Below are 12,797 nucleotides of genomic sequence, written 5' to 3' on the forward strand. Positions count from 1 at the left end.
TGCCCCCGCCCCTTCTCCTTCTCCATCCCCTGCCCCTGCCCCTTCTCCTTCTCCATCCACTGCCCCTGCCCCTTCTCCTTCTCCATCCCCTGCCCCTTCTCCATCCCCTGCCCCTTCCCCTTCTCCTTCTCCATCCCCTGCCCCTGCCCCTTCTCCTTCTCCATCCCCTGCCCCTTCTCCTTCTCCTTCTCCATCCCCTGCCCCTTCTCCATCGCCTGCCCCTTCTCCATCGCCTTCCACTGCCCCTTCTCCATCGCCTGCCCCTTCCCCTGCCCCTTCTCCATCGCCTGCCCCTTCTCCTTCTCCATCGCCTGCCCCTTCTCCTTCTCCATCGCCTGCCCCTTCTCCTTCTCGATAGCCTGCCCCTGCCCCTTCTCCTTCTCCTTCTCCATCGCCTGCCCCTGCCCCTTCTCCTTCTCCATCCCCTGCCCCTTCTCCTTCTCCATCGCCTGCCCCTTCTCCTTCTCCATCGCCTGTCTCTGCCCCTTCTCCATCGCCTGCTCCTTCTCCATCCCCTGCCCCTTCTCCTTCTCCATCCCCTGCCCCTTCTCCTTCTCCATCCCCTGCCCCTTCTCCATCCCCTGCCCCTTCTCCTTCTCCATCCCTGCCCCTTCTCCTTCTCCATCCCTGCCCCTGCCCCTTCTCCATCGCCTGCCCCTTCTCCATCCCCTTCTCCTTCTCCATCCCTTGCCCCTTCTCCATCCCCTTCTCCATCGCCTGCCCATGCCCCTTCTCCTTCTCCATCGCCTGCCCCTTCTCCTTCTCCATCCCCTGCCCCTTCTCCTTCTCCATCCCCTTCTCCTTCTCCATCCCCTTCTCCTGCCCCTTCTCCATCCCCTTCTCCTTCTCCATCCCTGCCCCTTCTCCTTCTCCATCGCCTGCCCCTTCTCCTTCTCCATCCCCTGGCCCTTCTCCTTCTCCATCCCCTGCCCCTTCTCCATCCCCTTCTCCATCCCCTGCCCCTTCTCCATCGCCTGCCCCCCTCTCTGCCAGGTCTTCCCCAGACTGTGATGGGTAACAGCCGGTGCACTCTGGTCTTGTGTGTGTGTGTGTGTGTGTGTGTGTGTGTGTGTGTGTGTGTGTGTGTGTGTGTGTGTGTGTGTGTGTGTGTGTATGTTTGGGTACTGTGCAGGAAAAAAGGGGGTGGAAATTCCTGTCACGAGTATCCCAGTTCAGCACTTTCTCCCTCTGCACACACATACGCACACACACTGACAGTACTGCACACGCACGTGCACTTGCATGCATGCGCACACAACTGCTGACACTGCCACAATCCTCTGCCACTAAGTCATCCCCCCTCTCTGTGTGTGTGTGCGCGTGTTCAGTCAACTGTATTATGTAAGGGGAATAGGGGGGGTGTGAGGGGGAGGGGGGAGGGTTTTCCCCACACAGCTGTGTAGGTGCACTTCAGACTGTGTTAATGTTATTACCGTAACTCCATGATATACATAAGCTATCAAAGTGAGGGAAGGCCCCATTGTGCAGATATGCACCCAGTGATGGTAGGCCCCATTCTGTAGGTGGGCCCCATGGCGCAGGTAATCCGTATGCTGCAGATAAGCCCTGTGGCGCTGTTGGGCCCCACGGTGCAGGTTATCCTTACTGTTTCAGGGTTCTTAACAATGTTTGGGCTCTACAATGCAGGTGGGCCCCACAGGACTGAGACTCTACGCCACTAGCAGCCATAGATGGCCGGGCTGATCTACGCCTGCACTCTTGCACGTACACACACACATTCACACGCACGTACATATATACGTACACACACACACCGTTAGAAGGGAGCAAACTGTTCCTGTTCTGCCAGTCCATCCATTATTAAAGGTTATTTGTAATGCCTGGCCTGGCGAGGGAATCGTATATTATCGCCTGTGAATATTGAGTTCAGAGGCCCTGTTCTCGTGACACTGTAGTAATATTGCCCAACAATCAAAGATGGATCAGAGTGTTGTCTCATAGGTACATGGAGGGAGAGAGAATAATGAAACCAGGAAAACCCACAAAGACGAAACCAGACTGAAGAAATCAAGTTGAAATGAAAAGAGATGACTGATGGGGTAGAGTAAAAATGAAAAATGCTGTAAACAGAACGGGTAGGGAGACAGGAAGGGGGGGAGCAATAGAGAGATGGAGAGAGAAGGGGGCCCTAGTGAGGAAGGGTGCTCCTTGTGGTACTAACTCCAGCTCTGCAGAGAGTGAGAGAGAACGAGAGAGATGGAGAGAGAAAGAGCGAGAGATGGAGAAAGACAGACCCAAGCTGAAAAGACACACAGGTTGATTCAGTAGGCTATAGGTTGGGATGACTAGGAAATAAAAAGGGGCTGTACAGCGAGGTGATAGATTACTAGAGAACCCTGTAGCTCAGCTCTGTAAGACTGCACCAATACTGCAGTCATTATAGGCCAGGAGATGTTCAGTTTATGGCCAGTTCATGCTGTCAGGAAAAACTCCTGGCAGGATCCTATGATTCGCGCCCCCCCCAATATACACACTTGCAGGCCTGTCTCATCAGTGTGCCTAGTTCTTTCCCGCAGTAGCAGCTGTGATATGTGATCTCTCCCTCCCTGGCCAGTGCTTCTCCCCTTACTACCACTGCCACCGCAAAGTGCTGCTTCATCTACACCTAAAATATTGACGTTCTTAATTTAACCCCTGGGGGGCTCCAGTGTTACTACAGAGAATAGGGGAGATCCTACTGGTATGCAGTGTGTGTGTGTACGTGTGTAACCCACCAGTGTCACACAAGAATAGAGGGGAAGTCTGGTCTCTCTCTCTCCCTCTTCAATCCACTTCAACCATGTACGTCTGTGGAGTCTGGTTATTGGCTGACGCTGTGCTCCGGCTCATTGGCCGGTTGTCAGTAGTCCGGTATTGTTCATTGTCACGCCCACTGGTTTTGTTCACGGAACGCCCATACGTAAAATGGACGCACGTATGACTGTAAGCCGCTTTATATAAAAGCATCTGCTAAATGGCGTGTATTGTCAGTACCCCACCTGTCCACAATCAGTATTGGACTTTAGAGTAGCGTGACAGTCCTGTGTGTTATAGGTATCCCCACTAGCATCAAGCGAACCACGAGCGTGAGTGGCTGACAGGTTGCAAAACACGACCCTGAAATGGAGCCTTTGGTTAACTGGTCCCTATGGGCTAAAGGTGGGTTGTCAACCTCAATTGATTTTACGGCTGGTTGTCCCTGTGGCGTTCCATGTCAGCGAGAGTGAGCGCTTCCGTGGTGAGAGTACCTCCACAGGGTAAAGGGTTCCCGTTGCACGTTTTCATCACGAGATATGACTGCGCATATGAAAGGTGTTTACAATGCCTGGCGATGCGATTTATCGATCACAGAACCACATAAACATTATGCAACGACCCTATATAGATATGACATTAATAGTAAAGGATGACGTGTGCATTTTAGCCGATTCGCTGACCGAAAGCAGAGCCACTCCACTGTGTGGAGAAGCATGTGCTTCTGGCTCTCCTATCAGTACTGAGGGAAACGCTAAAACATAAGGTCAGAATGGAGCTGGGCTAGCCAAGGGTGGACACTGTACAGACAGCCAAAACTCTACTCCTCATCAAATATGGTCAAACCGTGACCCAAATATAGTCAGACAATGTGGTTCCGTCTTCATGGACTAGGTAAACACCATAGAGTGGTCAACCACGTTCCCATACTGGTGTGTTTGAAACATGACGACCGGTTTTAGCCTGGCCTTACTAGGACACGGCTACATCATGGAAGCTTCTCTCTCCAGCTGAGGCCTATTAAAACTCCCTCCTGCCTTTTTCAAACCCCCCAACAGCCTAGTAAGAGCATGCCGCTGTTGCCTAGCAACAGAGAGCCGAAGCACAGCCATAGATGAGAACGCAAACAGTGGTGTGTCTCCCCCCCCCAAACCTCTAGCTAGCTAGAGTTTGCTGACAGAGCAGGAGGAGATATTCAAAGGTTGCCGCGACTGGTTGGGCTATGGTTTGGGTTTGGCTAAATTGAACGAAGTCGATATAGTGTACAACATGGTAATCTTGAGTAATTGCATAAACTAGGACTATAATTCAGTTTTATATGTCAGAGACATGCATACTGTACTTATTTGATGTAGTATCACAGTTGATATTTGACAATGGATTCGAAATCACTGTCACATGACATCTCAGCAGCATCCTATAAAAACACACAACAGCAATTAAGTTCATTGTCTTTTTTTTATTTGAAAAAAAAAAAAAAATGAAAGACTAGCATTTACAACTTGGAATGAATGTAAACTGAACTCAGATGAACAGTTGAAAAGACTCTTGTGCTGCAACTCTTACCTACAGAATGCATACTGCATATACAAAGTACACAACAACTCCGCCACACTTGTCCGAGTCGAGGAAACAGAAGAAAGAAAAAACATGAAGGCCAGTGAAACTCCCTTAATGTCAGAAAGAGGAACACTCAATCTCAGCAACAAAAAAAAAAGCTCCACCGTAAGACTTTTTATATCCCTCTTCAGGGCAGGGACGCACAAATACCTAAGATGGCCGTCCAAATAACGTGTAAAAAAAACAAAAAAAACATGCCAAACATTTTGAAAATGTACTTTATCTAACATACAAGTAAGTTCCATTCTACTTTCAGCTTGAATTATAAACCTATCCTTTCATATACCATATCACTAGGGTTCCTCTCCAAATACAAAAAAACTGTACCAAACCAACGACACCATACCAACGACATCCCTGTGGAATCAGCACGCTCGGATTGGCTGGAGGGAGTGCTCCAGTCACAAGCTGCATGCATGAAGAACAGGAAAGAGAGAGACAGAGAAAGAGAGATGGCCAGCCCAAACATCACCAGCAAATGGATGGAACTTGGAAGGGGTTCCAAATGCCTTGCTTCAGTTTGAAGGTAATTATTACATGGTTGTTATATGCGTCTTTGAAGTACTGATGCTAAACTCATCGTATTTGGGGGTGTCACTAACCATATCATGCAGATATTTTTTGTAGATTTTTGTTTTCTCTGTGTAGATGGACAGAAGGATATTTTATTTTAACATTCAATTATTTTCTATACAGAAACAGTATGAATAAATGAACATTTTTTTCCCCAAGAGGTAAGTAAAACTTTTGTGATCTTTTTTTTATCGTCTTCTACAAGGGGACAAGGCAGGTTGGCCGAGCTTCACTTTGCAGTCATCATCTGTACAAACTCTGTTGAAAGGAGAGAGAGAGACAGAGAGAAGAACACAAACACAAAGATAAGTAACGTACTGTAGCTCATTAAGCCCCATTGGCAAAGCGCCAGACGAGGCAGTCACCTGCTAAATTGTGAAACTGTTTATACATTTTTTTGTAATCAAGCAGTGGAGGAACAGAATGCAAATCATTCTAATTAGTGTCCCGTTTCCAAACGGCTTTCATGTTCATCTCATTAAGCTTATTTGATTAAAAAAAGTCACTGCACTGTGAAAACAACACAATGACATCCAACCGAAATAAAGAGAAGGCTTTCAAATGCTTAGACTACATGTGCTTTTTATGGCACAATGAGGGAGTGAGGAAGTAGGGCGCTTTCCAGCCAAGACATATGGACTGTTTGTGTCAACAGCTCCTTCTAAAAGAATGAGTGCAGTGTCTTGTGGGGAATAGGAGTGACAGTGGGTGGAGGGGAAGAGGGTAGAAAACTGGGTAGAAAACTGAAAATGAGCCGACGTTGACCATACCGGTCACTTATCGCAGGCATTTTGCCGATATCGTGATGTTTAAATTAAATGCATTTTCTAATGTGGGTGATTGTTAAATGGGACAATTGATGGATACAACCACCAAACCAGTAGTCGAAGTTTAAAGGATCATTTAAAAAAAATCTGTGGTGCACATTAATGTTAGAAACATTACAGGGCTGCTACAAGCCTGCTACAGGGCGGCTACAAGCCTTCTACAAGCCTTCTACAGGGCTGCTACAAGCCTGCTACAGGGCTGCTTACAAGCCTGCTACAGGGTGGCTACAAGCCTTCTACAAGCCTGCTACAGGGCTGCTTACAAGCCTGCTACAAGCCTGCTACAGGGCTGCTTACAAGCCTGCTACAGGGTGGCTACAAGCCTTCTACAAGCCTGCTACAGGGCTGCTTACAAGCCTGCTACAGGGCGGCTACAAGCCTTCTACGGGGCAGCTACGGGGCTGCTCCAAGCCTGCTCCAAGCCTGCTACGGGGCTGCTCCAAGCCTGCTACGGGGCTGCTCCAAGCCTGCTACGGGGCGGCTCCAAGCCTGCTACGGGGCGGCTCCAAGCCTGCTACGGGGCGGCTCCAAGCCTGCTACGGGGCGGCTCCAAGCCTGCTACGGGGCGGCTCCAAGCCTGCTACGGGGCGGCTCCAAGCCTGCTACGGGGCGGCTCCAAGCCTGCTACGGGGCTGCTCCAAGCCTGCTACAGGGCTGGCACTACACATGGTATATGTAGCTGGTTCAGCCTGCTGTACAGTGCTGGAAATGCTGCATAACCAGTAGTAACCACTCCTACTATATGTAGCTGGCTATACCTCTTACATGTCTGTTACATGCTGATTACAGGGATAAGACTGACTGATGCATGTACAGTGCCTTCAGAAAGTATTCATAGCCCTTGACTTATTCCACATTTTGTTCTGTAACAGCCGGAATATTTTTTTTTATATTATATATATTATTTTCATTTTTTTACCCATCTACACACAATACCCCATAATGACAAAGTGAAATCATGTTTTTAGACATTTTTGAAAATGAAACATAAATATCTCAATTACATAAGTATTCAATACTTTGTAGAAGCACATTTGGCAGCTATTACAGCCTTGCAGATCTGGATTTTCTCTCATTCTTCCTTGCAGATTTTCTCAAGCTCTGTTAAGTTAGATGGGGAGCGGAGTTGAACAGCAATCTTCAAGTCATTCCACAGATTCTCAATGGGATTTAAGTCTGGGCCACTCAAGGGCTTTCACATTCTTGTTCTGAATCCATTCCAGCGTTGCTTTGGCTGTATGCTTGGGGTCATTGTCCTGTTGGAATGTAAATCTTTACCCCAGTCTAAGGTAATTTGCACTCTGAAGCAGGATTTGCCTGTATTTGGCTCCATTCATTGTTCCCTCTATCCTTACCAGTCTCCCAGTCCCGACTGCTGAAAAGCATCCTCATAGCATGACGCTGCCACCACCATGCTTCACGGTAGGGATGGTGTTAGACGAGTGATGAGCTGTGCCTGATTTTCTCCAGACATAGGGCTTTGCATTCAGGCCAGCGTTACATTTTAGTCTCATCAGACCACAGAATATTGTGCCTTATGATCTCAGTCTTTCACGTGACTTCTTGCAAACTCCAGGCATGCTGCCATGTGCCTTTTTCTCAGGAGTAGCATCCGTCTGGCCACTCTCCGATAAAGCCCAGATTGGTGAAGTGCTGTAGAGACTGTTGTCCTTCTGGCAGGTTCTCCCAATCTCAGGCAAGGAACTCTGTAGTTTTGTCAGTGGTCATTGGGCTCTTGGTCACCTCCCTGACTAAGATCCTTCTAGGCATGTTGCTCAGTTTGTTTGGACGGCCAGCTCTAGGCAGAGTCTGGGAAGTTCCATATTTTTTCAATTTCCCAATGTTGAAGACCACTGTGCTCTTGGAAACTTTCAACACAATTTTTTTATTTTTTATATCCTTCCTCAGGTATATGCATCATCACAATTCTATCTTGGAGATCTACGGACAATTCTTTGGACTTCAGGGTATAGTTTCTACTCTGACATGTCAACTGTGAGACCTTAAATAGACAGGTGCGTTTCTTTCTAAATCATGTCCAAACAATTGAATGAGCCACAAGTGGACTCCAATCAAGCTGTAGTGACATCTCAAGGATGATCAAAGGAAATTGGATGCACCTGAGCTCAATTTAGAGTGTCACAGCAAAGTGGTGTAAATACTTATGTAAATTTGATATATTTCCATATCAATACATTTGCCCCCCAAAACTTCAGGCTGTAACACAACTAAATAAGGAATAAATCAAGTGGTATGAGTACTTTCTAAAGGCACTGTAGCTGGTTATGCCTGCTGTACAGGGTCATGTTCATTAGGTACCAAATGGAAGAAAACGCACTGAAACAGAGAGGGACTTCCTAGACTAATAAGAAACTAAGTCCTGTTTTCCATGCAAAATGTTGAAACATTTTCCGTTTTGTGACCCAATGAACACTACCCAGAGCTAACCTGGAACAACTACTGTCCTCCTCTTACCTTCATAGTTCGTCTCCGTTATATTAACCAATAATATCCACTGCCACGTGTGGCTGGTTAAGCATACAGGGCTAGGTGGTCTGTCCTCGTACCTTCATAGTTGACCTGTCCGTCTCCGTCAATGTCTGCTTCTCTGATCATCTCGTCTACCTCCTCGTCTGTTAACTTCTCCCCCAGGTTTGTCATGACGTGACGGAGTTCTGCTGCGCTGATGTAGCCGTTTCCGTCCTGGAGACACAAGGGAAGAAATTCCATTGGGTGAGAATAGATGGAAAGGCATTCCCATTGGGGAGCAATCAGGACAAAAAAAGAGACGCTAATCCCAATTGGGCAATAATGAGTAGAGAGGTGAATCCCCATTAGGCAATGAACAGAGAATCAAATCCCCATTGGATGGTTAATGAGAGACAGAGATATCTCTAGATATATATATCTATATATCTATATCTATTACACAGTGTCTTGCGAAAGTATTCGGCCCCCTTGAACTTTGCGACCTTTTGCCACATTTCAGGCTTCGAACATAAAGATATAAAACTGTATATTTTTGTGAAGAATCAACAACAAGTGGGACACAATCATGAAGTGGAACGACATTTATTGGATATTTCAAACTTTTTTAACAAATCAAAAACTGAAAAATTGGGCGTGCAAAATTATTCAGCCCCTTTACTTTCAGTGCAGCAAACTCTCTCCAGAAGTTCAGTGAGGATCTCTGAATGAGCCAATGTTGACCTAAATGACTAATGATGATAAATACAATCCACCTGTGTGTAATCAAGTCTCCGTATAAATGCACCTGCACTGTGATAGTCTCAGAGGTCCGTTAAAAGCGCAGAGAGCATCATGAAGAAAAAGGAACACACCAGGCAGGTCCGAGATACTGTTGTGAAGAAGTTTAAAGCCGGATTTGGATACAAAAAGATTTCCCAAGCTTTAAACATCCCAAGGAGCACTGTGCACGCGATAATATTGAAGTGGAAGGAGTATCAGACCACTGCAAATCTACCAAGACCTGGCCGTCCCTCTAAACTTTCAGCTCATACAAGGAGAAGACTGATCAGAGATGCAGCCAAGAGGCCCATGATCACTCTGGATGAACTGCAGAGATCTACAGCTGAGGTGGGAGACTCTGTCCATAGGACAACAATCAGTCGTATATTGCACAAATCTGGCCTTTATGGAAGAGTGGCAAGAAGAAAGCCATTTCTTAAAGATATCCATAAAAAAGTATAGTTTAAAGCTTGCCACAAGCCACCTGGGAGACACACCAAATATGTGGAAGAAGATGCTCTGGTCAGATGAAACCAAAATTGAACTTTTTGGCAACAATGCAAAACGTTATGTTTGGCGTAAAAGCAACACAGCTCATCACCCTGAACACACCATCCCCACTGTCAAACATGGTGGTGGCAGCATCATGGTTTGGGCCTGCTTTTCTTCAGCAGGGACAGGGAAGATGGTTAAAATTGATGGGAAGGTGGATGGAGCCAAATACAGGACCATTCTGGAAGAAACCCTGATGGAGTCTGCAAAAGACCTGAGACTGGGACGGAGATTTGTCTTCCAACAAGACAATGATCCAAAACATAAAGCAAAATCTACAATGGAATGGTTCAAAAATAAACATATCCAGGTGTTAGAATGGCCAAGTCAAAGTCCAGACCTGAATCCAATCGAGAATCTGTGGAAAGAACTGAAAACTGCTGTTCACAAATGCTCTCCATCCAACCTCACTGAGCTCGAGCTGTTTTGCAAGGATGAATGGGAAAAGAATTCAGTCTCTTGATGTGCAAAACTGATAGAGACATACCCCAAGCGACTTACAGCTGTAATCGCAGCAAAAGGTGGCACTACAAAGTATTAACTTAAGGGGGCTGAATAATTTTGCACGCCCAATTTTTCAGTTTTTGATTTGTTAAAAAAGTTTGAAATATCCAATAAATGTTGTTCCACTTCATGATTGTGTCCCACTTGTTGTTGATTCTTCACAAAAAAAATACAGTTTTATATCTTTATGTTTGAAGCCTGAAATGTGGCAAAAGGTCGCAAAGTTCAAGGGGGCCGAATACTTTCGCACGGCACTGTATATATACACTCTTAGAAGAAAAGGGTTATTTGGCTGTCCCCATAGGAGAACCCTTTTTGGTTCCAAGTAGAACCCTCTAGGGAAAGGGTTCTACCTGGAACCAAAAAAGGGTTCTTCAAAGGGTTGTCCTATGGGGACAGCCGGAAACCCAGTTTAGGTTCTAGACAGCGCTTTTCTTTCTAAGAGTGCAGCATCACCATAACTGGAAATTGAGACTGTGTTTATCAGGTGGATATATCTTATGAAAGACGACTGTTTACTAGTTCATTACAAAGCTAAATTGTCATTTGAGGATTACTTGCCGAGGAGGTGTTAGATAGTAAACATGCAGTACTTTACCTTGTCGAATACCCTGAAGGCTTCGCGGATCTCCTCCTCACTGTCTGTGTCCTTCATTTTTCTGGCCATCATGGTTAGGAACTCCGGGAAGTCAATGGTGCCATTGCCTGGATTGGAGATAGGAAACACCCGGTTTAGTTCATTATAACACCCGGTTTAGTTCATTATAACACCCGGTACAGTTCATTATAACATGCCAAATTTAGTCCATTATAACACCCAGTTTAGTCCATTGCAATGATAAGATGCTGATAACAAATATTATCATTATATATATAAATATATATATATATTTTATATATATATTATATATATTAAATATTATATATTAAATATTATATATATTAAATATTATATATATTAAATATTATATACTGTATAATATTATATATATTATATTATATAATATTATATATATCCAAAGATTATATATAAAATATATATAAATATATATTAATATAATATATGCTGGATATATCTATATTATAAAAATAAATAATATATCATCTGCCCTTATAGATATTATATATATTAAATATTATATATATAAATATATATTAATATAATATATATATATTATATATAATATTCTATAACCAGGCCTCACAGGATGTCTGGGTCACAGGGGGCTGCTGGGGGGAGGACGGCTCATAGTAATGGCTGGAACGGAGTAAATGGAACGGCATCAAACACATGGAAACCATGCGACTAATGTGTTTGATACCGTTCCATTTATTCCAGCCATTACTATGAGCCCGTCCTCCCTAATTCAGGTCCCACCAGCCTCCTGCGGTGTGGGTTCATCTGTGGTGGGTGAATGGACGTTGGTGGCAGCCGTGCAATCTCTCCCACACAGCCTCTGATCAACTCAGGATGTGTGAGTTTACAGTGAAATGGGTGGAGGATGGTTGGATGTTGGTGGCAGTGGTGAGATCCCAGCCCTTTCCCTGACATAGAATAGGCTGGTTAGAGCCTATTCTATGGATGGACATACAGTACGTTGGTGTCAATGGTGGGATCTGGGATCAGATCATGTAGCATGTTAGGTTGGGATTACCCAGGGATTATAATGGTTCTTTACGGGGAGGGGGAAAGGCTCTGAGATATACTACTGTACGAGGATTGTGTGTGTGTGTGTGTGTGTGGGGGGGGTTAGAAAAATAGGATTTTAATGGGAAACAATTTTAGGTCCCCACAAGGATAGTAAAACATATGCTGTATGTGTTTGTGTGTGAATGTCTTTCAGCAAGAGAGGGAGCTGGGCTGTGCGGGGGTGGCGGAGAGAGGGGGAAGGTCAGAGGAGAGGTCAGAGTACCTGCTGGATTAACCTCGCATGGAGTAGTGTGTGTGTGTGTGCGCACTGTACGCGTGCACTGTGTGTGTGTGTGTGTGTGTGGAGCGGAGGATGGGTGGGGCTGGTGGTACTGGGATTAACCAGGGAAGAGCAGATCTCCCTGTAAGCAGGGCTGTAACAACAGCAGAGTAGGGAGCATAATGCGATAAGGCAGATGGTGATCTAATGGCCGCGGGCTAGTGATCTCAGGACCTAACACACAGAGACACAAACAAACATGGAGACACACACAGAGAGACAGCGAGAGAGACACACACAGAGACAGAAAGACGAGATAGAGAGATGCATACAAACACACAGTTGTCCGGGCCAGCAGCACAAGCACAGCAGCCATCAAAAGGAACACATGCCACTGGGGAGCCCCAATCAGAGAGCAGACAGCCTTTGTGTGTGTGTGTGATGAGCCCCTTTGCAGCCAGGCAGGGCCTGAAAACATACCACTGGAAGACCAATCCAGAGGAAGAGGAGGCTTGGAGTAATAAAGCAGCCTGATCACTAGCAACAGACAGCAGTTTCGGACGTTTGACAAGGTCCTGAGAACGTCGATATGCTTTCCTCAGCGCTCAAAATAAATACAAAATACACTTTTTTGTACTGGGCTCGATCACGTGATGCTCGGAGCCGGAGCGTGCTGCTTAGGCTACTGGACAAACCTCATCCTAAATGCTCTAGCAAGCCGTGAGAATAGTTGGTCTTTGTTTTAAGCCTTCCCCGAAACACAGACCTAACCTTAAGCACTCGGGAATGAATACCTAAACTTAACCCT

At 45.7% G+C, this 12,797-nt stretch overlaps 1 protein-coding gene across 2 annotated transcripts in view; it reads right to left on the reverse strand.

Annotated features, from left to right (window-relative positions):
• Window positions 1-4,193: 4,193 nt before the first annotated feature.
• LOC118398506 (calmodulin-1) overlaps window positions 4,194-12,797 on the reverse strand; it is a 123,705-nt gene continuing 115,101 nt past the window's right edge. For both annotated transcript variants that reach the window (XM_052470828.1, XM_052470827.1), the window contains exons 4-6: window positions 10,678-10,784; window positions 8,342-8,477; window positions 4,194-5,205 (exon numbers count right to left, since the gene is read on the reverse strand). In XM_052470828.1, coding sequence (XP_052326788.1) covers window positions 5,177-5,205; window positions 8,342-8,477; window positions 10,678-10,784 — 272 coding nt within the window. In that variant the 3' untranslated portion in view covers window positions 4,194-5,176. The remainder of the gene's footprint in view (window positions 5,206-8,341; window positions 8,478-10,677; window positions 10,785-12,797) is intronic.

The sequence above is a fragment of the Oncorhynchus keta genome, chromosome 19 (genome assembly GCF_023373465.1).
Source record: "Oncorhynchus keta strain PuntledgeMale-10-30-2019 chromosome 19, Oket_V2, whole genome shotgun sequence".
In the NCBI taxonomy this organism is placed as follows: Eukaryota; Metazoa; Chordata; class Actinopteri; order Salmoniformes; family Salmonidae; genus Oncorhynchus; species Oncorhynchus keta.